This window comes from Buteo buteo, chromosome 17 (assembly GCF_964188355.1).
Source record: "Buteo buteo chromosome 17, bButBut1.hap1.1, whole genome shotgun sequence".
NCBI classification, from domain to species: Eukaryota; Metazoa; Chordata; class Aves; order Accipitriformes; family Accipitridae; genus Buteo; species Buteo buteo.
This window is the reverse complement of record NC_134187.1, coordinates 29694685-29718694: the sequence shown is the minus strand read 5'-3', so window position 1 is coordinate 29718694 and position 24010 is coordinate 29694685. Positions and strand designations below refer to the sequence as shown.

The 24010-nt window shown below is 47.7% G+C and overlaps 2 protein-coding genes across 2 annotated transcripts in view; both read left to right on the top strand.

Moving 5' to 3' along the window:
- The window catches only part of HOXC6 (homeobox C6), a 43498-nt gene extending 30356 nt beyond the window's left edge, over positions 1–13142 (top strand). The window contains 4 exon segments of the mRNA XM_075049550.1: positions 11802–11932; positions 11935–12009; positions 12810–12901; positions 12903–13142. Of these exon segments, the coding sequence (XP_074905651.1) occupies positions 11802–11932; positions 11935–12009; positions 12810–12901; positions 12903–13124 (520 nt within the window). The 3' untranslated portion in view covers positions 13125–13142.
- A 3425-nt stretch (positions 13143–16567) lies between these two features.
- Positions 16568–18960, top strand: HOXC5 (homeobox C5). Its single transcript, XM_075049549.1, has 2 exons — positions 16568–17073; positions 17837–18960. Exons 1-2 carry the CDS (start codon positions 16617–16619, stop codon positions 18049–18051), a joined length of 672 nt encoding a protein of 223 aa, XP_074905650.1. The 5' UTR covers positions 16568–16616; the 3' UTR covers positions 18052–18960.
- Positions 18961–24010: the final 5050 nt, after the last annotated feature.

Sequence of the window (24010 nt, the reverse complement as noted above, 5' to 3'; positions counted from 1 at the left end):
GCGTCTGGTTGCCGCCTCCTATTCCCCACCCCTAGGGGCAAAACGCAATGCATTTCCTTTGCAGGATGCGATGATGAGGGGGCACAAGCAGTTGTAAATACCTTTTTTTTTTTTTTTTAAGCCAAAAAAAAAAAACCCAACCAACCCCAAACCCAGAGAGAGACAGATTCCTCCTTCAGCTTCCCCCATCCCTTCCCCAACCAGAGAAGAACTGTTTTGCTTTTGTTTCCATCTTTTTTTTTCCCCCTTTTTTTTTCCTTTTTTTTTTTTTTTTTTTTTAATGTTTCTGTGGAGCTGAGCTGCAGCGCCAGTGGATCAGAAAGAGGGAGAGACAGAGAAAAAAGAGAGAGAGAGTGAGAGAGAGGGAGAGGGGGAGACAGGAGCCTCTGGTAAGTGTTCCCTTATTGGTTAAAATGTGTAACTAATGATCCATAGCCCGGGTGTTAAGGATAATGATGCATCGTTGTGCGAGCGAGGGGTGTAGCTTGGATATGAGGGAAAGCTGCTGCGGGGCGGCAGAAATGCAGTTAATTCGGGGGAAAAAAAAAAAAAGGGAAAAAAAAAAAGGGATTTGCTCTTGCTGATGTCATATTCGGGGTGCGGGGAGGCAGCTCGGGGGGCGCCGGGGGATGGGGGAAAGGGAGGGGGGGTGGTGGTGGGGGGGTGCGTTGGAGGGAGAGGGGAGGAAGAAAGAAGAAAAAAAAAAAACCTAAAAACCCCACCGCCCTAGAGATGGAAAAATTAATCCTAACTTTTCCTTAAAAAAATAAATAAGGGGGGGGAAGCGCATGCGCGGAGGGGCCGGCCCGGCGCAACCCGGGTGGGGCGTCCAAGGCTGCTGGCAGTGCCATATTTAATGAGCTGCGCTGCTAATTGTGTGCGCGAGGCCGGGCCTCGCCCGCCCATTGCCCCCCCCCTCACCCCCCCCTCCAGCCCCGGGGCCGCGGCCTGCGCCTCTTCCGCGGGGCTGCGCGGTTCGTTCCCGGGGTAATAATTAATATTAAGTGCGAGGTGATTAAGAATCAACTCTTTGCAGCCCACGAGCTCCTCCTTTTAGGCGCTTTTTGTAACCGGGCGGGTGTAAAGGTCTCCAGAAAAGGGGCTTTAATTGAATTTTATGGAATTGTATGGAATTCTATGGAATTTGATGGAGTTTTACGGAATTTTATGGAATTTCCCCCCTTGCAGAGGAGCAATTGAAACAAGCTCCATGTCGTAAAAAACAATAACAATAATAACTTTCAGGAGCGCTCTGGTTTTCCTGCGAAGTGGTTAACACCGTGTTGGCTTTTATATTTTATTTGCATGTAAGTCCCTCCCCTTTCCCTTATTTTTATTTTTTTTTATTTTTTTTTCCTCTTTCCTCCAGCAACTTTAATTCAGGTTTAACGGGTGAGATTTAAAGCGTGACCCTTCCCCTGCTAACCTCCCCATCTACCTATCCATCCACCTACCTCCCCACCTACCCATCCATCATCTAATCTTATCTATCTCCCTGTATATACCGGTGCCGTGTAAAGATATATATATATATGTATGTATAATGTAGTGACTTCATTTCCTCTCGAGGTTGTATTTCTTTTTCTTTCTTGATAAATCCTCTGTGTTTAAAAAATAATAATAGTAATGCTGAGCGTGTGAATGAGCAGAGATTTGCTGCTGGTGATGCCAGCCTGCGCACGTATAGGGCTGGATGTATACATATATAGGGACGGACATTAAATAAACCCTGTGGGGGAGGGGTGGCACAGGCGATGGCAATTTTCTGGCTTATTATAAGCGATTTTGGGGGTTCCCCACTGTGTGGCCGTCTGCGGGAGGGGGAATTTTGGGGAGGAAAGGGGGGGCTGGAGGCCGGAGCGACTCCTCGTTTTCTGCCTTGCTGCTTTTTTTTTGGTGGTTGTTGTTGTTTTCTGGTGGTTTTTAAATAAAAATGGCCTCCTCTATTTTAATTTCCAGCGCGCGTTGGCAGAGGTTAATTAGCGAAAGCGGTTTGTGAAGTTCTGGGGTGGTTTCTGGTGGCGGTGTGTTAAATTTAATTAAAAAAAAAAAAAAAAAAAAAAGAGATGGGGGGAGGAAAAAAAAAAAAAAAAAGCCAAGTTTCCAAAGTTGGCTTCCCTTTTCTTTTGAGAAATCTGGTAAATCCTCGCGCCTGCCTTTGGGGCTGGAAATTACCGGCTGAACAAAACCCAGCGCTGCCGTTCCCCTTCTCCTGCAAAGGGAATTTTTATTCCGGCTTTGCAGCGAGTTGCCTTTGAGACAACACGCGGTTCTCCCGTTTATTTTTATTTTCCAAGCGTGAAATAAATAGCGGGTTCGGGGATGGGATGCGGGGGCGGGGGGGGAGAGGGAAAGAGCCCGTTTTGCCTTCGTTTTGTTCGCTGGGAAAATCCCGTTGTGTGGAGGCTCTGCCCGTACCGCGGCCAGTCGTAAAGACATTTTATGAGCAAACAATGAGTGTTTATTGGAACCACATGATTACAGAAATGGGATCTTTTATTGTTTTCAGCCTGAAATCCGTCTGCTCTCCCTCCCCGAGCCCCGGCTCCCCGCTCCCCGGGCTGGCTCCCATTAGCACCGGGATGCTCCCACCGCCGCCCGCATTCAACCTCCTCCTGCCAGGCCTGGAACCCCCCAAAACAACTTTTCAATATATTGATTTGCTCTTTTCCCTTGACGTATTGTCATCCCTCAGACGCTCGCAATGCTGAGAAACATTTTTAGGATGTAGGGCTGGAATAACGGAATGATTTATATTCTACGAGATTTTTTTTTTTTTTAATATCCCGGTCTAAACCAGAGGAAATCAATTGCTGCTTGTATCTGCAACATCAGGGATTATAGGGAAATTGCCACGTGTTATTGACACGGACTTTCAGGGAGTAATAGATTTTCTTCGACAGATGTAGTCGGTGGAGAAACATAAAATAAACCCGGGCTCCCACAGAAATTAAAAAATGGAAACTCCGCTGTCCCAAATGCTTCCTAATTTATTTATAGGGGCGGTTTATTCCGAGGTGTTGAGTACGAGCGTGCGAAGGACGTAAATACAATCTGTGCACCAAGAGGAATTTACATTTTATTCGAATGCGTACACATTTCGCACATCTATACCCGACCATAAACCCCGTTGATACGATCTTCCCCGCGCGTGGGCGTTTATCTCAGCTTCTATAAAAGCGTGTTACGATCAAATATACACAAATACAGAGCACGAACGTGTGGGTGTTTTATTATGCCAAATCCGCCGTGTTGTAAGAGCCTGGAAAAACCTGTAACTACAAAGAAATGATTAGAAAAAAGCGATTTCCCAACTTGTCGTGTGAAGGAATTTCGGTTTGGGGAACGAATTAACCAAACCCACCAGAAATAATATATGATCTCTATAGGCAACCGCCACCGGCGTTAGGTGCGAGCGGTGAACGTGGTGATGCTCAGATCGATTTGCCATGGGGTTCCGTATCTTTGTGGTTATTTCCCCAATAAATGTGATTTTTTGGGGGGGGGGCTGTATTTCCACCCGGAGCTTTGTGCAGCAAAGGGGTTTTGTAGTGTTGTTGGCGTTCTTTTAGTTTTGTTTTGGGCTTTTTTGTTGGTTTTTTTTTTCCCCCGAGAGATAAATTTGCGGAACTCGGCATGTGGAGAAGAAAAGGCGAGGGGAGATAAAAAAATTAGTCATAGAGGGGGAAATACACTTTGGGAAAAGACAATGCGTAACATTGAGGGATCAGGAATTATACTTTTGGACGAGATAGTTGGAGATCTGGTTACTATTGTTGGCGGGGGTTTAATCCCTGCAGCTCGCCCTCTCCGGAAAAAAAATGGAGAAAAAGGGGTGAAAAAAAATAAATTCTGTTTTCAGTGCTGGTGTTTGAGGTCAGGGCTAATATATATATATATATATATATATATATATATATATATATATAAAAAATAAGGCCTTTCCCCGTAGGATTTGGGGTGGCAGCGGGGACCTGAAGTGTGGGCTCGGGATTTGGGAGGAAAAGTGAGGAAATCGGGGCAGAAGCACCCCAACATTTGCAGAGGGCGATTTTTTTTGGGGGGGAGGAGGGGGGAAGGCGACGTGACCTCCAGCCTCGGAGGGGGGAGAAATAGATGCCGGGGAGGAGGAAGATGCTGGGGAGGAGGAAGGCGAAAAGCGGCCCCGTCTCCCCCCCGCCGCCCCCCCCCTTCTTCCCCAGACACAAACACAATAAAAGGCAGAAATGCCCGAAATTGCTGGTGTCTGGACGCAGTCTGCAGGGGACAGGCTGCTCGGGTCGCCTTTGTCGCATGGGGACACACCTTGCTGTAAAAGTCTTTGTCCCCAGACTAAAGACCCCGCGTTTCAATGGGGGGCGGGGAGGGGAAAAATAAAAGGGGGGGGGGGTAGAGACTGGGAGCAAGGAGTTAAAAAAAAAAAAAGATAAAAACCCACTAAAAACCAACAACACACACACAGAGGGAAAAAACCCCTAACCCCCCTAAAATCACCCGCCAGACAAGGTCCAAGGGATGGGGGGAAAGGGGTTTGTCCCACAGGTGGGGCCCCCCCCGCCTTGCCCCCCCCTTGAGTGTTTAAATTTCTGCCCGTTTTTGTTTACTTGTTTTGTATACTGCCACCAAGTGACAGAAACTTGCAATTTTTTGCAATTTGGTGCCCTTTTTTTTTTTTCCTCCCCTCTGTCTGTGTGTGTAATTGCGGCGGGGGGGGGGGACACTTACGGGGGGGAGACAGGGGCTGGGGAGGGGAGAGGACACCCCCTTCCTCGGCTGGGAGAGGGTGCAAAGGCCTGCAAAAGCTTCTCCTGCCATAAAAAAAAAAAAATCACTTTGCAAAGAAGTTTTAGTACCTTTAACATTGAGGCGTGTGTGACCCCCAGCCCCCCCCCGCCACAAACTTCCCCAAGTTTCCCAAAGCCATCTGATACTCCTCACTTGCACTTTCTGCTAATTCAAGGCGGTTTTGGGGTTGGGTTTTTTTTATTTTTTTTTTATTCCTTTCGTTCCGTGTTACCGGGGTTTAAATCATCCCAATGTACGTGAACTCATAAAAATAGATAAGGCATGTCAACTCGGGAACGGTATTTTCCCCCTGAAAATATGAGTGTATTTAAGCAAATCCTGAAATATTAAATTGTTGCTCGATTAAAGACGATGTAAATGTATAAATTCAACAAAGTGCTCAAGAGGTTGTCTCCAAATATATAGTTTAATTCTGCCTAAGTGATCGCCTCTAAAAAAAACATCATTAAGGCAACTATTATTGTTTCCTGAATTATTTTTTTTTTCCGAGCCACCTATGATTAAATTTCTGCCTTCGTATCTGCAAAGAATAAAGGATAAAACTGCCTATAGTTAATGACAACAATTTTTCACTCCTGAGTTATCCTTGCAGAACGTAATAACATCCCACTCCTTTTTATTTTTAATCTCCACACCCAGCAGAAGTAATTGGACCTCTACATATATGTACCCATAGATATACATATAGATACACACGTGTGCAGCAAAATGTCGCCTTTTATAATTTTACGCCATGAAGTCTTGTCCATGACGGGTGTGACGTCATGTGCGCCACTGTAATTTTCCCCCCTTTTTAATTTTAGGGATTTTAGGGAATATTTCCACTCTGTCATGAAAAGAAAAGAGACCCAAATTTTAAAAAATATTAATGAAAAGCTGGCAGGCAGATTTTTTTCTCCCCCCCCCCCCCCGAAAGTTGCTACCTGCCACCTGAGCGGGTTTTAGCCCGGTTTGGGGGCAAAAAAAGGTATTTTCCTGCATCCGGTTGAATTAAACCCCCCATTTATCCCCACTTTTAGCCAGGGAGCCACCAGGAATGTTTCCACAGCCTCCCTATAAACAAAGCACCACTCCACAATTTTATATCCCCTAAAATATTAGGGTTTGGGTTTTTTTTCCCCTCGCTTTTCTGGGGGCTCCCCCTTCCTAGCGCTGATGAGATTTATTCAGAAGCGCATTTAATCAGCAAATTAAATTTAATTGAGGCGGTGTTGCAGGGGAGGGGGGTTTCTCCCCCTGCTTTTTTCGCTGCTGTTAACTTTTTGCAACGTGGTTACTTGGTAATTTAAGACCCAGCGAAGTCCCGTTTCCGCGGGGAGATTTCGGTGCTGCCTTCTTTTGTTGGGCTGAGATTCGCCAATAAATCTGGGAAGGAGAAAAATAATGAAGTAAATCACACACCTCCCCCCCCCCCATTAAAAGGAATATTTGAGAATTAAAAGCCTCCTCTCGTCGCGACATCAACGCGGGGAAAAATCTAAATAAACGCTTAAAAGTGTCAGAAAGCGCTTTCAAGCCTCGGCAGAAAGAAGGGGGATAAATCTCAGAAGTAGGAACAGATTAATTTCTCTTCCCCACACACCTCCCGGTTTCCTGGTTAGCAGACATGTGTTTTGACAATTGCCAGAATTCTCTCTTTTTTTTTTTTTTTTTTTTTTTTACCTTCCAACCCCTGGAAATGTGTGCAGCGACTGAGAGGTTTTGCAAGCGAGAAAAACCTTTCCCCCCCCATTATTATTATTATAATTATAATTTTTTTTTTCGTGCTGAGCGTTGCAACTTGAAGGGAGTCGCCCTGAACTTTTGGTGCACTTTCCTAAAGCAACTCTGAGAATAAAATAAAGGCAACAAGAACACGTTTAAGGCCATTTCCCTCCACCACGCTGCAAAATAAAAATTTTTTTAAAAAATCAGTAGGAAAAAGCAAAGAAATTACTCGTCCGGGCAACTCTACGAGCGATGCACGGGGTGGTAAATCCTCTTTATCCACGTAAGGCGAAAAAAGGGGGTTTGCGGAGGTTTGCATTTAAAAAAACAGCAGAAACGGCGCTGGTTGTATTTTTTTTCAGCGCTTCTTCTTGGAAAGATATGGGGGGGAAATGGGTGTTTTCGCTAATTATGGCTTTGTGCATCTTGGTGCAGAAAATGCTTTTTAATTAGCAAATAAACCTCCCAAATAGGCCACCCTCTTCCAAACGCGGTGTCTGCAGCGCCGGAATAAAACTTTAAATAGTCTATGAAGCTCTGAATAGAAGTATTCAGGGGAAGGAGAGATTTCATCTCCCTTTTTTTTTTTTTTTAATTAAGAGCTGCCCAGACTCTGACTCCGAGCTTGTAATTACAGAGAATAGAGACGGCACCAAAACAATGCGAGCCATTTCAGGCTGGGGGAGAGGTAAATAAACCTCCACATAAACCTCCACGAGTTTGTTGTTGTTATCCTGTTGCCCCCTTTTTGGGGGGGTGTGTTGTTATCCCTATTTTATTTTGTATTATTTTATTTTTTAAAGCGTTATTTATAGCAAAAAGCAATATTTGACTAGGAAAACCCTGTTGTAAAGAGCAGGAATAAATTCCCAGCGAAAGACCCAAATAAATAATTAGGACTCACGTGTGCCATAAATGTCAAGTTAAAAAAAAAAAAAAAAAAAGGGAAAGGGGAGGGGGGGAGGCAGAGATCCCAGATACAAGGTGAAATCAGTTTAAATAAAAAGGCTTTTAATGGCATCACTTGTATTTACCTCTAAGAGCTTCAAGGATTTAATCAGATGTGAGCACGCAGCCTTATGGGCAGCTGTCAGTGGTGTGCGTGGGTGTGCGTGTGCCTTACACGCGCAGAGGTGCGGGCTTTTTTTTTGGGGGGGGGAACACCCTTAGTCTTATCCCCCCCCTTAGTGCATCCCAAAAGAGACGTTTTTGCAGCAGTTTGCAGAAAACCACCCTCACCCTGCTTGAATAATTTTAATTTTTAAGGAAGGCGGGGGGGCCCATATAGTGGCTCGATGCCCCGAGCGGGCGGGCACCTCCCGGCCACGACACGCGTGGTAGTGGTGGTGGGGGCAGAGCCCCGTCTCTTGCCCCACGCCGGGATCTGCCCCAAATGGGCAACGTGGCTGGGGAAAAAAAAAGAGACCCCCCCCCCCAAAATGCCAGCACCCCCCCAAAAACCCCAAGCGGCTGCAGGGCCGGGCAGCAGCTCGCTGCCAGTAGCGGTATCTGCAGGCTGTTCGGGGAGGGAGGGGAGGGGGGGGACACCGATTTGGATTTGTTTCCTTTCAGTAATTACTGAGGGATAGAAAACACATGTGTTGGGATTGCATTTTTTTTTTAAGCCTTTTTTTTTTTCCTAAATCAGTTCATCAATTCGCTAATTATAGCTGGGAGGGGGGAGGAAATCTCCCGACACATATTTTTTTCTTTTTTTTTTCTTTTTTTTTTTCTTCCCCCCCCCCCTCTCTGTGTGAGCATCAGTGGGGGGAGAGAAAAAAAGGGGGGGGAATTATGGCTTATGAGTGGTGAATGTTATTTCAGATTTCTATGGGCGCTTTTCTTTTCTGGGAACAAAGAGCAACTCCTATTAAAGAGCTACTCGAAGACTTGTACATATTTCTACTGCTGTGTAGCACTTTTAATAAAACATCTGTTCTTGCTTCTGCTGATGAGTTTACATAATTGTTTGCAGACCAATTTAACCAGAAAGCGCCCCACATATTCCCTCTACATGTTTTCATGGGGGAAAAAATAAATACCTTTTTGGTAGTGACATATCTTGATGAAATACTTTCGAGAAATCCCCAAACTGCTAGAAAATATCAATGGGGGGGCGAGGGGGGGGAATATCCAGTGTATTCAAAACGTGAGGCTGAGGAATTGCAATGAGTAAAATATACTTCAATGATGCCTCATTTGTATTTGCAGGAGCTTTTGGGGTGGTTGTGCTCTATTTTTTTTTCCCCTTCACCCCCTCCTCTTTCTCTCCCTTTTCTCCCCAGAAACCTGATTTTTAACGTGGGGAGAGGATTCTATTTTAAGTTTCTCTACGGCAGCTGGTTTCTGTTCACTATAAATCGACCAGACTTTTAAGACTTGCCCTCTGTTTAGAGAAGTAATAAAACACTTAACTTTCTCGACTCCTAGTCACACGGTTATCACACAGGTCTCCGATACAACAGCCCCCGAGCACCTATACAAAAAAAAAGGGGGGGGGGAGGGGGGAGCAAAAAAATAATAAAAAAATAAAAACAATAATAAAAAAAAAAAAAAAAAAGAAAACCCTAAAAGGAGTCACTTCCAGAAACTCCTCCAAACTTTGGCAAGGTTGGCGTGGGTATAAATGCCCTTCCATAGGTGCAACTCCCCACGTCAATCTGCCCTAGCAAAGGTCCAACCCATCCAGCTGTAGCTACTTTTAATTTACTCGCCAAATTACATCGGGCTGTAAGCAATACATAAGGTAAGACAACACGCCAATAACTGCAAAGCCCTCATTCATCCATCTCTCCCTCCAGTCCATTTGTTGGACCTTCGCAACAATTTAATATCTGGAAGCAGCTTGCATGGCCAGTGGTGGTTTCCAAAGTAACCCTGCCCTGAAAGGACTTGGGTTCAGAGAAGATGTGCCCATGGCTAATAATATTTGCAACACATCCCTGGCTCTCCAGATCTGTCCAGCTGAGAGTGCCTCTGGCTGGGGGTTTAACAGCTCAGCAGAAGGCGGAAAAAAAAAAAAAAAAGAAAAAAATTACCCCCAGTAATTGCATTTCTTTCCTAGTTTCTTTCTTTTCGCCTCTTTCTTTGCTTCCAGAAATCCCCGGGCGGGCTCTGGGGAAAGGGGAGAGGGAGAAAAGGGGAAACGAAAGCAAACTGAAGTTCGCTTTTTTGGGGGGGAAACGCCTGTAAATCTTCCCCATGTCCATGAGTCTTATATCTGTACCAGGCGGGCTCCAAGTTGGGCAGCCTTAGGTGGGAGCCAGGCTGCGCTCCCCAACAAGGTACATGTGCTAAATAAGATGGTGCACACTTCCAGCTATCTCCTTTTTGGTTAGAAACTTTATTTTTTCCCCTAGTGACACTCAGGGGAAGCCTTAACGTTATAGAAGATGAATACACGAGCTTTTTTTTTTCAGTTGTAGTCTCGTTTATGGTTTTATTGCTACCATTGATTACTTTGCTTTGTTACACAGAGGAAAAAGAGCATAAAATCCGTTGGCATCCGGGTTCCTGTTATAGCTGGGGAAAAAATATACACACACCCCCCCCAAGCCTTCTTTGTCAGCTAAAGTCTTTTAGGGATACGTCGCTAAAAAAGGAATTAAGTCTATTGATTGAGAGCAAGACAAACAAATACTCTCAGTTTTGAATTGGAGTGTGCACCCACAAACCTTCCTCTCCCCAGCCCCCGCACCCTCACATTTAAAATAAAAACGTGGACACGATGGAGGTTTAAAAAAAAAAACCACAGAGGAGGCCAGGGTTTCCCTGCCATAATTGAATTTTTAAATAGCAAGCCACCAGAATGATAAAGGTACCTCGCAATATTTACAGATCAGCAGGTATGTTTTACATTTAAGGGGCAATTTATGGCTCTAGATTGAAATTAAAATTAGATTAGCTGTCTTCATTTCAATTAGTTCTAGGTGCAATCTACCCAGAGAAGATAGAATATAATCCCCCCTTTCATCTAACTAAATATTTGCAGTAGAAGTTTCCCAATCAGTTGTAAATATCTGCAACTATAAATTCCTGCAAACACAAACACGAGGTTGCGTCCCCAGCCCAGGCTCCTCATTGCTCTCCATTACAAATAGAAATCCTTTTTTTTTTTTTTTTTTTTTTTTCTGCTGTTGTAGTTGTTGTTGAAAATGTAAATATCCTCTAGCATTGAAAATTAGCAGGGAAACGTTTGAGGGGAAAAATGTCAAAGTAGAGGAGAAATCTAACTTCCAGGTTAACGTGAGTTTGCAATGTTGGGTGTTGCTTTTCTGGATGTCTTTTTTTTTTCCTCCCCTCCCCAAGACATACTTTGGGAAGGCTCTGAAACACGTTATCAATTCAGAAGTCGCCATGTTTTCCCCCCTCTCTTTATGTAATATTTTCTCATCAGGAACACAACCATTTGATTCCATAATATTGACCAATGCTACATGAGAACAAGAAGAAGGGGAAAAAAAAAAAGGAGGGTAATTTATGGCTTAATATTCTGTGGACATCTGAGATTTATTACTGTGAATTCTGAGCTATTTTATTACAAGATATTAAGCAAACATTTCTTAAAAAAAAAAAAACAACACACAACAACCCAAACCAAAACACAAGCAACATAATGCACAGACACACAGACGGTGCTTCCAAACCTCAGGGTCCATTAGCAGAAAAGGGGGGTGAGGGGGGGGGGGGTGGGGGGGAGGAAAAGTTAAGCCTGGCTTAAGAAATTTGTGCCCCCCCCCTCCGCCTCCCAGCCCAGCTGCCTCCCCAGGCGGGACCCCCCCAGCCCTGGCTCCAGGAGCGCTCCCCTCCCCACCGCAGCCTCCCCATCCCCTGGCACCCCGGGGGTGCTGGGGGGGTTTTGGGGGTGCAGGACTTACTTTCCATGCCCACTTAGTTTCAACTAGGGAATCAACAGAAGCAAAAGCAATTTTTTCCCTTTTTGACACCCGCCTCCCCATTGGCTCCCCCCGGGTCAGCTGACTTTGTCATTTTGTCTGTCCTGGAGCAGAGCCTTCCCTATAACAATCTAGTTCAGACTACAAACTGGAGACAGAAATAAATATTAAAGAAATCACACAGCCAGGTATAGAGGACGATATGAATTCCTATTTTACAAACCCATCTTTATCCTGCCATCTAACCAGTGGCCAAGAGGTGCTTCCCAACGTAGCCCTCAATTCAACTGCCTATGACCCTGTCAGGCATTTTTCTACTTATGGAGCAGCCGTTGCTCAAAACCGGATTTATTCTTCTCCTTTTTATTCACCGCAAGATAATGTTGTGTTTAGCTCCAGCCGAGGACCTTATGACTATGGATCTAATGCTTTTTACCAAGAAAAAGACATGCTTTCTAGCTGCAGGCAAAATTCTATGGGACATAATACACAGACATCAATCGCACAGGATTTTACCAGTGACCAAACAGGAACACTTCGCAAGAACAAAAAACTAGCATTCAAATATACCCATGGATGCAGCGTATGAACTCCCACAGTGGTAAGTTTTACAGCTCGGAGATATAAATTAAATAAACTGAACCATCTTTACGACCTTCTCCCTAGCAGAACAGGCTGAGCGACTTTTTATGGCCCCATAAAAACAATAATATAGCTCCTTCACAGTTGCAGCTACAGGCCTTTTATTTGTTAAGTTGTTGCAAGCAAATATGGCTTGTTATGCTCTTTCTAATTAAAAGACTTCGAGAGTGTAAAATATCTATAATAAAGTGCAGCGAGCTCTGCTCGGGAGTTAAGCACAAAATATTACCGGGGTAAAAATAAGTTTTAATGACGGGTGCGGGAAGTGCGGCGGTGGCGGGTTCCCCGCACGAAGAGGGGCCGGGGGAAGCTCCCACTTCCCCCCCCCTCCCCGGCTCCCCCAAATCCTCCAATTGGCAGAAATAATGTGGGAAAAAGAAGGGGGGGGGGGAAGGGGAGCAGCATCCCGGGAGAAAATGACCCGGGAGAAAATGCTGCCCGCACAGGGTTAATTGAAGCAAAAAAAGAGAGATTTAATTTTAATTTTTTTTTTGGGGGGGGGGGATGCTGGGGAGGGGGCAGGCGGCCGCGCTGCCACCCGGGGGTTGGGGTGGGTGGGTGGGTGGGTGTGGGGGGGGGTGGGGTAGGGTGGGGGGGTGGGTGGGAAGGAGGAGCGGGGCGGGCGCGGGGTTGCGCGGGGGCGGAGGGGTTGCGCGGGTGCGGGTGTCCGTTCTCCCCCCCCACCCCTACCCCCCCCCCCCACTTTCCGCGTTCTACCGGGCTGACGATTTTTAGTCTGTTTTGTCTCGGCATCCCTAGGAGTGGGCTACGGGGCCGACCGCCGGCGGGGCCGCCAGATTTATTCCCGTTATCAAACCTTGGAGCTGGAGAAGGAATTTCACTTCAACCGGGTACCTGACCCGGCGGAGGCGGATCGAGATCGCCAACGCTCTCTGCCTGACGGAACGACAGATTAAAATCTGGTTCCAAAACCGGAGGATGAAATGGAAAAAAGAAAGTAATTTGAGTTCAACCCTCTCCGGGGCGGGGGGGGGGGGCGCCGCCGCCGCCGCCGACAGCTTGGCCAAGGAGGAGAAGCGAGAAGAGACAGAGGAGGAGAAGCAGAAGGAGTGAAAAAGTGACAGCTCGGCGGCAGGAACCCCCCCCACACATCCCCACCCCATCCCCCCGACCCTCCGTATTTATCACTGGCACAATGTTTGGCTACGTTAAAAAAAAAAAAAAAAAAAAAAAGAAAAAAGGAAAAAAAAAGAAAAAGAAAAAAAGAATAAAAAAATAATAATAATGGGGGGGGGTTAAAAAAATAAGGTCTAAGGTGGAAATGTGGACAGTCCCCCCCCGCTACACAGTCCCGTCCCCCCCCCCGCTCTCCCCAGTGACCCCCCCCACCCCGCAGACGCATCTCCGCCATCGCCTATTTATCTAACTCGGGATAAGACTGTTTCAAGCCGCACACTTCCCCCCCACCTTCCTCCCCCATCCCTCCGCCTCCCCCCCCCAAAATTGGGCATCCACCCTCCGCTGTGCCGGGTCGGACTCTGCCCAGTCGCTTCTCCTCCCCCCCAGCCAGAGCAGTTCTTCCTCCCCTGGTGAAAAATCTGATTTCCCTGAGAAAGCTCCTTCCACCTAAATATAGCATTTCCAAGAGCATCCTCCTTGTATTTAAGCAGATACCTGGGCTCATCACTGCATACTACAAACTGTGACAGTTTCTGTGTGAATATTTTTAACTGTGTTTGTGGTACCTGTATTTATATTTATGTTTAGCACTGTAATGTTCCACAGTATAAAGTGAATGGAGTTCTATAGCAGTAGAAAAGGAAAAAAAAAAATCTTGTGTTACACCCTCTCATGTATAAAGGTCATGTCCAGAGGACTATGTTGAGTATTTAATAAAAACTGAATATTATTTTTAAAGTTTATAGAATGGCCTCTGAGCTTCAGTTGAAACCTTTCGTGTTGATAACAGCCTGTTAGAAAGTTCACTTATCTTCTGTGTGTTGTTCCTGAAAATCAGCTCCCTCTCTCCTTTTTCTCCCTCCTTCGTACCTCTCTCATTCAAGAGTATTCCAAAAAAGAAAAAAAAGGGGGAAAAAAATACATTTTGCTTTGTCTCCTTGAATTAGTCTTGTTACTGTATTGTTCGGTGGCATCAGGAATCTATGCCATACCTCTCGCTTCATGATTAAAAATGGATTTCCAAAGTTCAAAACAGTATATATTTCTTATTGCACCCTCCTCAGTCAAATACCAGGTCAAAGGTTCTGCTTCTTTTTTTTTATTATTTTGATTTAATTTGAGCTCTACACAGCTGAGAATCCCCCAGCTCTGCGGAAGGACCCACGTTCCCCCCCCCCCAACCCGACTTATTTCGACCCAATAAACCTTTCCAGGGAGGGGGGGAGTCACTTTTATCCAGAAACTCATCCTTAGGAGAACGGAAAATGTGGATATAACGCTGGGAAACAAACCCTGCTGCTGTGGATCGCAGGCTCATATAAACCTTTGCGAAGGCTGGATAAAAAACCTGCATTTTTCTCGCCTCTTTGTCACCGCTCTAATATTTGCTGGGCTGTTCAGTAGGTAGCACTCAGCCAGGGATGATATTTCCCTGGAAGCGGCTTAGGCCCTTCAAGTTTTTTACTGAAACAACCAGGATTTGGTGTTAAGTGACCATAACCAGGAAAAAAAAAAAGGGGGGAAAAAAAAAAACCACCAGCCTGGGGAGTTTTTTCAGCCCATCCTTCGCTCGTCTCCAGCCTGGAATGTGCAGGCGATTTTTGCAAGGCGCAGGAAAGACGAAAATAAAAGAAAATAAAATAAATCTGTCTTAAAACAAAAGAAAACAAGCAAACAGCACCAACGAGCAGAAGCCAAGAGCGTTTTGCAAGAGGGTAACGACCTGGCCGGGGAGCAGGAGGCTCCCTGGGTGTAAACCAGTTTGAATTTCCAAAAGAAAAAAAAAGGACAAAAGAAAAAAAAAGCCCAAACCAAAAACAACCAAACAAACCAAAAAACCCAAACCCAAACATATATCCACAACCACACATATATAATTCAGCGCCTATAGAGAGAATGAAGGCGATATGTAACACCCAGCGCATTCAAGGCATTCTCTGGCTGGTGAATGGAGACGGAATAGAAAGAAAACGTGCTCAGGTCTGCAAGGCAAAGCCCGAAGCGGGCTGGGGGGGCTCGGAGCTGCCCGACTCCCACCGCACCCCCCTCTCCCCCCCCCTCGCCCTGCTCCGGAGCAGAAGGGAGGGCTGGAAATTCAGATTTGAAGGTATTTATTTCCCCTTCGCCGTGCCCTTTGAAGAGAGGGGCTGGTTTCTCCAGCGAGCAGCAGACAAGGAAGATCCAGGCTTCTGCCAGCAATAAATTGCGAAGCCGGGGAGGGGGGAAAAGGTAACAGGAATGTAAACTTTGGCGCATTGGAGGAGCTTACATGCGAGGAGCAGCCCCTGCAGAAAGCTCGGGAGCTTCCCCGACCTCCACCGCTCCCCAAAACCTTGGAAAACAACGCGGGGAATGTGTTGCCTTCCACCTAGCCAGCAAATCTTCGTGCAATTCCAAAAAAAAAAAAAAAAGGAATTAAAAAGGCTGCGGAGGTAACGCGCCGCTGCGAGCTTCCCCTCCTGCGCTGCACCCACCGAAACAGCAAAAAAAACACCACCAAAAAACCCCCCAAACCACAACAAAAAAGCAACCCGGTGGGGTTTTTCACACCCCCCACCCCAACCCGCGCAGCTGCGATTTTGAGACGGAAGAACCCCAAGCACGCCAAACCTGCGCGCAAGGCTCCAAAAAAAAAAAAAAAAAAAAAGAAAAAACCACCCCAAACCCCCAAACTGACGAATATTCCGCGGAAGGGCTGGACCTGGGGGCGCAACCTCCGCGCTGCCCGGCTCGGGTGGGTGTCCTACTCCGCACCCCCCCCCCCCCTTCACCTTCCCCAAACCTTTCCGCCCCGCTGCGCGGGGGGGCGCGGAGCGGCGTTGCGCTGCCGCGGAGCAGCGCTAGGTGCCGCTGCCGCCTCGCCGTCCCGCCGCGCGCTCCGCCCCCCGCGCTCCGCCCCCCGCGCTCCCCCGCGCACCCCCGGCCCCTTCCGCGGGCGCCCAGCGAGGAAAAACCCACCCCGGGGTCACCGAGGCGGAGGGATGAGTGGCCGGCGCCGTCACGTGAGGGGCCTTTAAAATCCCATATTTGGGCAGGGCGTCCAAAGGAGGGGGGGGGGCAAAAAGAGGGGGGGGTGGGGGGGAGAGAAAAAAAAAAAAAGAAAAAAAAAAAAAAGGACAGAAGAATCCCCACCTATAAATTCTGCACTTTAGGAGGAACAAAAAAAGGCGGCCCCCCCAACCCCAACCTTCCCCCCCCCCTCCCCAGCCCTGAACTTCAAAGGGCCACAAATCACCCTAATCAAAGAGGTTGCACAAAAAAAAAAAAAAAAAAAAAAAAAGGGGGGAAAAGAGAAAAAAGAAAAAAGAGGGAAAACAAGAAAAAAAGAAGAAAAAAGAGGGGAAAAAGAGAAAAAAATCCCCCCTCCCCAAATTTTCTTTTTCCCCCCTTTTTTTATTATTTCTTTTTTTCCTCCCCTCCTCCGCCATGAGTTCTTACGTCGCCAATTCGTTCTATAAGCAAAGTCCCCCCGTTCCTGCCTATGCCATGCAAAGTTATGGAAATTATGGAAGTGTGCCTGAGGTTCAGTCACCCAGGTACCGCTACAGTGGCTTGGATCTGAGCATCACCCTCCCCTCCTCCGGGGCTCCCAGCTCCCTGAGCGGCGTGGACATGTCTGCGACCCCCCGAGCTAACCCCGAGCGACCTTCCTGCACGGTCATGGGTTCTTCAGGGCATCCTTTAGCCAGAGACGATCAAGCATCCCTAAATCCCGGGATTTACAGTCAGAAGAGTGCTAACACGGCGCTGGAGGAGAGATCTAAGAGCTCGGGTGAAATCAAAGCTGAGCCCGTGCAAACAGCACAACAAGGAGGACCACAACTGCAGCAGCAACAACCTCCACAAATTTACCCCTGGATGACCAAACTACACATGAGCCATGGTAAAACTTTCACTTCTTGATTTTTGTTTCACAGGATTTTCTTTTTTTTTTTTCCTTTTTTTTTTTTTTTTTTTGCCTTGGGTTTTTATAGGCCATACGGGGCAAATAATAAAAAACCTGAGGTCGTAAATTTTACGACTAAGGCATCAATTGCTCGTAAAACTGTCCACTAAAAGGCTTAGAGGCTATATACGCCCAAATTTATGACAGCATAATTGGATCATAGAAACAAAACGTGTATAAAAGGCAATATTCCATTTTTTTGGGAAGGGGGGGTTAAAAATAACTTGAAATACACATGTTCTTTGAGGGTGAGCTTGGAAAAAAAAAGACACCAGAAGCGAAGGTGGAGGGAACGCGTGGAGAGATTTTCCCCCTCCACCTTCCCAGGGCTGAAGGGGGGGAGAAACAGAGGCAAGCTCCCCAAGAAAAGATATTTCCCTCCTTTGTACACTTCCTTATTGTCCGAGAGGAAACAGGTTCACTTCTGGCTCATCTACATGCGTTTGATCTGGGCTTTAGAAAGGAAGGGGGGGACTTGGGGGGCCGAAGGTGTTGAGGAGTGAAGGATTTCAGGCTACTTCACTCCCTGCGTGCCCACAGCCCCAGCAAACTTCTGTATATTCTAAATTTGTAACCGGGTTTTATCATTAAAAGAAAAAAAATAATAAAAAAATTTAAAATCCATCCAGAATTGCTTTGGCTTTTCATGCGGTGTCTTCCCTCTTTTTTTTTTTTTTTTTAATTTTTTTTTTCCCCCCAGAAACGGATGGTAAACGCTCCCGAACCAGCTACACCCGCTACCAAACTCTGGAACTAGAGAAAGAATTTCATTTTAACAGATACCTGACCCGGCGGAGGCGCATTGAGATCGCCAACAACCTCTGCCTGAACGAGAGACAAATCAAAATCTGGTTTCAAAACCGGAGGATGAAGTGGAAGAAAGATTCCAAGTTGAAAAGCAAAGAGGCTCTTTAGGTGGGATTGCAGGAGATGGGGGGTCCCCTGCTTTTTTTTTTTTTGTTGGTGTTGGTGGTGGTGTTGGGTTTTTTTCTTTTCCACCACTTCTGGTGGAGGCTACCTTGAGGAAACTTTGATTTTGGGGTGGGGAGGGAGGAAGCTGCTGGATGGACTCTGGTCCGTACCCTCACAAATCCCTCAGACAAAGGAGAGCTCTTATTAGTATGCAAAAAAAAAAAAAAAAAAAAAAGCCAAAAAAAAAAAAAACCAACCCGACCCCGCTGTTAGCTTCATGCAAAAATTTAGTATATCGCTCTTTAGGTTGTTACTAAGTGTCCTAACCTGTGCGCTCTTTGGGGGAAAAAATCACCGAGAAACAAAAAAAACACCAAAAAGGCTTAAAAAAATCCGCAGGGTGGCTGGGTCGTGTCCTCTCAGCTCTAAAAATCGCAATATTCACAGGAAAAAATGACAAACAAAAAGGGCCGGTGAAGAAGGAAAAAAGGAAAATAAGGGCGGGGGGAGAGGAAAAAACCCCAAACCCAGTAAGTTTTGTGAAGTCCCAGCCTCGCTCCCTGATGGGAGAAGGGAATCGCTGGTGGGCTCTGCTGGGAATTGCCCAGGGAAGATGCTCTGGCACCTCCGCTTTGGCTCTTCAAGTTGGAAAGAAAAATATTGCCCCTCGCTGGGGCTCGGAACCCCTCAAATCCACTTAAAAACCCCGGGAGAGGAGCCGGGGGGGGGCTGTCCCTGGTGTGTGTTTGCGTGTTTTCGTTGGAACTCGGATGGCATCATTTTATTATTATTTGCATATAAAAGAAATGAATAGACTTTGGGGCGGGGGGGGGGGGGGCACGGGACGGGACACCGGTTTGCGCGGATCCTCCGAAATCTCCGGGCAGGAAAGTGCAGCATGGGAGGTGGGGGAGGGAGAAATAGCCTCTGGAATTAATATTATTGTGTATTTATTTGTTGCGTAATTAATGTAGATTTGCTAAATGCTAAGATATATATTAAAAAAAAGCCAAGGCGAACCCCAATTTGTACATCTCTGTCTAAATTCAGTCCACTGCAGTAACTTCCTTCATTCCCCCCCACCCCCCCAATGATGTACTCGGTATATTTATTAGTTGTCGTTTCGTCTGCGAAAGGGCGAGGAAACTTCTATTTTGTCATACGGAATAAACAGTAAATAATCCAAAAGTTGGCGCGCCGGGCAGATATTTCTGTGCTCCTTCCCCGCCTTGGAGCAGCTTTCTGCTCATCTGCTACTTTGGCAAAGTATTGATTTTTTTTTCAATATATTATTATTATTTATTTGAAAAAAACCCTCAGATTTCAGGAGGGATGAAGGGATGCTTTAGCTTAGAGCATCCTTCTCCCCCCACCCTGGAAAAGGTACGTGCTGCTTTTCCTATTTCCCAGAGCATGGGGAAGGGGGGGGAAAGGTGTTGGTTTTTTTTAATTTGGTGATTAAGTGCTGGCTGGGCCCTGAGGAAGGTGAGCTGCTCCCTGTCCCAGCTCGGACTTTTTTAATCTTCCTTTAATTTCTCTCAGGCTTTTCATTCCAGGCTGGTGTCCTCGCCTGGCAGATGGCATTTTAATAGGAATATCGGATTAAAATTACCTTCTCTCTCTGTTTCTCTCTCCCCCCTCCCTCTTCTCTCCCCAATGTACACTCGGGATAAAATGATTTTGCCCCAAAATCTCGCAGCCGCTGCCTCCTGCTGCAGGTTGGGCAGCACCTGGACGTGGGAAGGAGGTCCCAGTGCCTGACTGGAGGTGACTGGGATGGGGATGGGGAGGGAGGGGGCTGTCTGAGGAGGTGGGGGGGCTCCAGGCCCTGCTGACACCCCCCCTCCCGGAGGGGAGCAGCCCCTAGGGAGGCTGTGGGGTGAAAGGGGTGTCTGGCTTTTTAAAACATATGTGTGTGTATATATATATATATTGCTTTTTTTAAAAATAATATAGATATTCTTTTCTGTCTCTGCTAAGGTGGAGGGGCCTAATGCGGAACACATGGACTCTGCCCCCGGGGTGGAAACACTCCTTCCATAGGGTGTCCGTCCATCCCGGGGGCTAACACTTGGGTCCATATGGACTTCTCCATACCTACAGCCATATGGCGTAGGCGCGGGGCTGAGAAAAAAAAAAAAATCCAAAAAAACCCCCCAAACCCCCTTCGTGGCAGGTCTATACGTGCCTCCCCACGTGCTTTCCACCCACGGAGGCGTAGGGTGGGTGCAACCCCCCCCCCCGCAAACCCACTCGTCTATACGTGTGCCGGTGGATTTGCATAGAGCTCAACCTATATTTCCCCAGGCAGATGGCTGGGCTGTGCACCCAGACACGCACGGGGGGGGCAAAGGAGGGGGGGACTCCTCCGGTGCCTCGCCAGCTATTTACAGGCGAAAAACAAATGCTGGGAGAAGCCAAAAAGCTCCATAAAACTTTATAGGATTTCCTTTTACACATGGGAAACAACGGAACAATTTCCTGAACCTGCAAAACAAAAGTGGTTTTTTGTTTTTGCTTTTTTTTTTTTTTTTTTTTTTTCCAGTAGCCGCTCCGGCTGCCTTTAGGGGTACAATTAGCACAGCGTGCTCAAGTGGGGGCACCCCCCATCTCCGAGGGCTTTTATTTTAATTCTTTATTATTGTATTTGATGGTTGTTATTCGTGGATGTTGGGTTCTGGTTATCTGGCGAGTTGCGAGCTGCAAAGATATTTAATTTTACTGTCGTTTAACAGTCAGTGGATAAAAATCCTTTTTTTTTTTTTTTTTTTTTTCCGTCTCGACTGTCATTTTCCCGTCGGTTTGGAGTGAAATACTGCAAAGCCAAGCAAGGCTCGCCTCGCACATTTATTTGCTGCCTATATAAACCCCCCCACTCTTGGGGCCTGGGGTGATTTCAGGGAGGGTGGGGAGGGCTCGGTAGTGATTCCAATCATCTCTTTTCTTTTTTTCTTTTCTTTTTTTCTTTTTTTTTTTCCGGTTTTTTATTTTTTCCCCATGCTGTGTAAATCTATTGACTGGTTGTTCAGGCACAAAACCCTCTTGGCGTGTGCTGGTAATTGCTCGTTATTCCGTTCAATTTTCTCTTAAGCAATGTCTTCCCCTCACTCTCACCGGTATTATTGCAGCGTCTCTGGGTTATTATTTTTTATTCTGATTACATTTCGCACTCTAACAACACCTTTTTCCTCTCCTTTTTAAGCGGGAACCTGTCAAGGCAGCTTGGGTTTGTCAAGGCAAGGGTTAACCAGCTCCCAGACCACGCGTGTTTTATCTGCGAAAGCGGAGGGGGGGGCCCAAACCCACCCCCCCCCCCAAAAAAAAACCACTTTAAATTTCAAACTTTCGCATTTCCACCCTGCGGAGCGGAGTGCGGCTACTTATGATTAATTATTGGCTTCTCCTGCCCCAGGGAAGGGGCGGAGGGGGGCCGGGGGGGGCTCTCTGCACCCCTCATCCCTCTCTTCTTTAAGGGGCATTTTTCTGGGGACTGGTGGATGTTTGGTGGATGTTGTTGCTGGTGCTGTCTGGAAGAGTTTTGCCTTTTTATTTCCCCTCTCGGCTGCTCAATCCCTTCCCAAAGACTCAAGAAGGAAATAGAAAAGGACTTACCTTGCCCCGTCATCCGTGTCAACCCCGTGAGAACTTAAAATGGCCCAAAAACAACAAACAAACCAAAGTTCCTTTTTTATATATATATAAATCCAGGACTTTTTTTGTTTGGGTTTTGTTGTTTGGTTTTTTGGTTTTTTGTTTTTTTTAAAAAAAAAGCAAAGCTCTTTTAGTTTCACCGAGAACATGAGAACATTAGCAGAAATACTCATGGCTTCTATGTGAATTTAGTAGTTTAAAACTTTTGAAGGTTATTTATGTGGATGGCCCTAAGCAAAAGCCCTGAATGGCTCTCAGGGAGCACGTGATGTCATTAAACTAAGTTTTATGGTTTGGGGGAGCTGACAAACCCACAATATATTTACATCATATATAATCTTAACTGTCCACCATCGCAGCTGCTAGAGCTGTTTAATGCTGGGACAGTGGGACAAGGCGCTTAGTGCGGAGCGCGGCGGCTGCGGGGCTCCCGGAGCAGCATCTCCCCGGCCACCCCCGTAAGTTTTTTTGCTTTTTCTTAAGTCTCTCTCTCTCCTCCCCCCCCCCCCTTTTTTTTTAAATGTATTTTAGTGACTGAAAATTTTTGAACGTCTCGAGGAATTGCGAAACATTTTCAAAATTCCCCTCCCTGCGTGGGAAAGGGGGTGGGGGATGCGTTGGGGGTCGGGGGGGCTGAGCTGGAATGTGAGTTTTGCAAAGGGGCGAGCTGCAGGCGAGGAGCTTATCTGGCAGGAATCTCAGCTCCCCCCCCCTCCTTCGCATCCCCAGGGCTGCTGGAGAGGAGATAAGGCCAAGGAAGGTCTATATATTACTGGTTCGGCAGGAACCCCCCCCCTTCCCCATCAGCTCCCCCCCCCCGGGTACAGCCTGAAGGTAGGCTGTGCGCATCCCTAAGTTTCAACCCCATCCCCGAATTTTGGGAGGGGGCTGTGTTTATTTGCGTTTGGGGGGAGAGTTGGGCTTTGCAAAGAGGAGATGGGAAAGGGAAAGAAATTAAAAAAAAAAATAAATGGGGGGAGGGATAGAAATATTCCAGGGAACGCGGAGGAAGCGGCCGGGCGGGGGGGGCGGGGGGGGCCCGTGCAGGTGTGCGGGGGGAGGCACCCGTGGGGGGACACCCACGCGGGGGGGGATGAGGGTGGCCCCCCCCACCTCCCGGTGCCTCGCAGGGGGGTGTTTGGTGAAGTGGGGGTTGTCACGCGTCTGGGGGAACTGTCACGCGTGGGGCAGGGTCAGGTCCCGGGTCTGTTTGGCAGCTGGGGCTGGGGGGACCCCTTGGGGGGCCGGGACACCCCCCAGCCCTGAGGGGCCTTTGGGGTCAAACTTCTCCGAGGAGCCCGGGTCAGGGGGGGCAATAGGAGGGGTGCAACCCACTGGGAACCAGGGTGGGGGGGGTGGTGATCTCCCTTCCTGGCTCCCACCTCGGGATGCCCCCCCCCGAGGAGGGGGTCCCATGGAAAACAAGGGGACACCCCCTCCCCACCCCCTCCCAGACAATAGCTGGGTCCCTATTGTTCTCCGGGGGGGGGGCAGATGCTCAGCTTTGTGCCCCCCCCCCCTTGCCACAAGGCCCTATTCCGGTGTTATCCCAGGCCTCACATTTAGGGGGGATGCATCCTTGGAGGGGGGGGCACATGTGTTGTATTTTGGAGCGGGGCAGGCAGCTCAGGGAGCAGAGGCCGCAGGTTCCCACCGTGACACGAGTTGTCTGGAGGGGTTTCCACCCAGGAGCACCCACGCACGCCCATGCACACCCACGCACGCCCACGCACGCCCACGCACGCATGCATGCACACGGGCAAATGAGAACACATGCACATGTGTGTGCACGGGTAGGCACACAAATGCACGCGCATAGGTGTGAACACACACGCACAAGCGTGCAAATGCACACACACAAGCACACCTATGCCGGCATATATGCAGGCAGGCAAATGCACGCTCATACGCGTGTACACACATGCACACGTGCTCACAAGGGCGCGCGCACACACCCCGTCACGAGTGCACGCGCACACACAAGGCCTCGCGCACACGCAGACACCCACACGCCGTGTGCGCAGCCTCCCTCGTGGGTGTTGGGGGGGGGGGGCTCTGTGGGTGCTGGGAGGCTCTGTGGGTGCTAAGCCTTTCCCAGCAGGGATGGGGACCCCCCTTCCCACCCCAGGGACCACTGCTCCCCACCCAGAGGGGGGTACAGGGCTGCCCCCCCACCCCGCGGTGCTCAGGGAGGAGGGGGGCAGCTGGGGTGCACCCCACTGCAGGCACAACCTTTGGGGAAAGGATGGAGTAGGAGGCAGGGGCATGACCAAACACCTGCAGACCCCCCAAAATTTTCCTCTCCAGAGCC

Bases quoted from the DNA above. Each gene is read 5' to 3' on its own strand.
- HOXC5 (XM_075049549.1), top strand. From the start codon at position 16,617: ATGAGTTCTTACGTCGCCAATTCGTTCTATAAGCAAAGTCCCCCCGTT. The intron at 17,074-17,836 runs GTAAAACTTTCA...TTTTCCCCCCAG, and splicing joins CAAACTACACATGAGCCATG to AAACGGATGGTAAACGCTCC.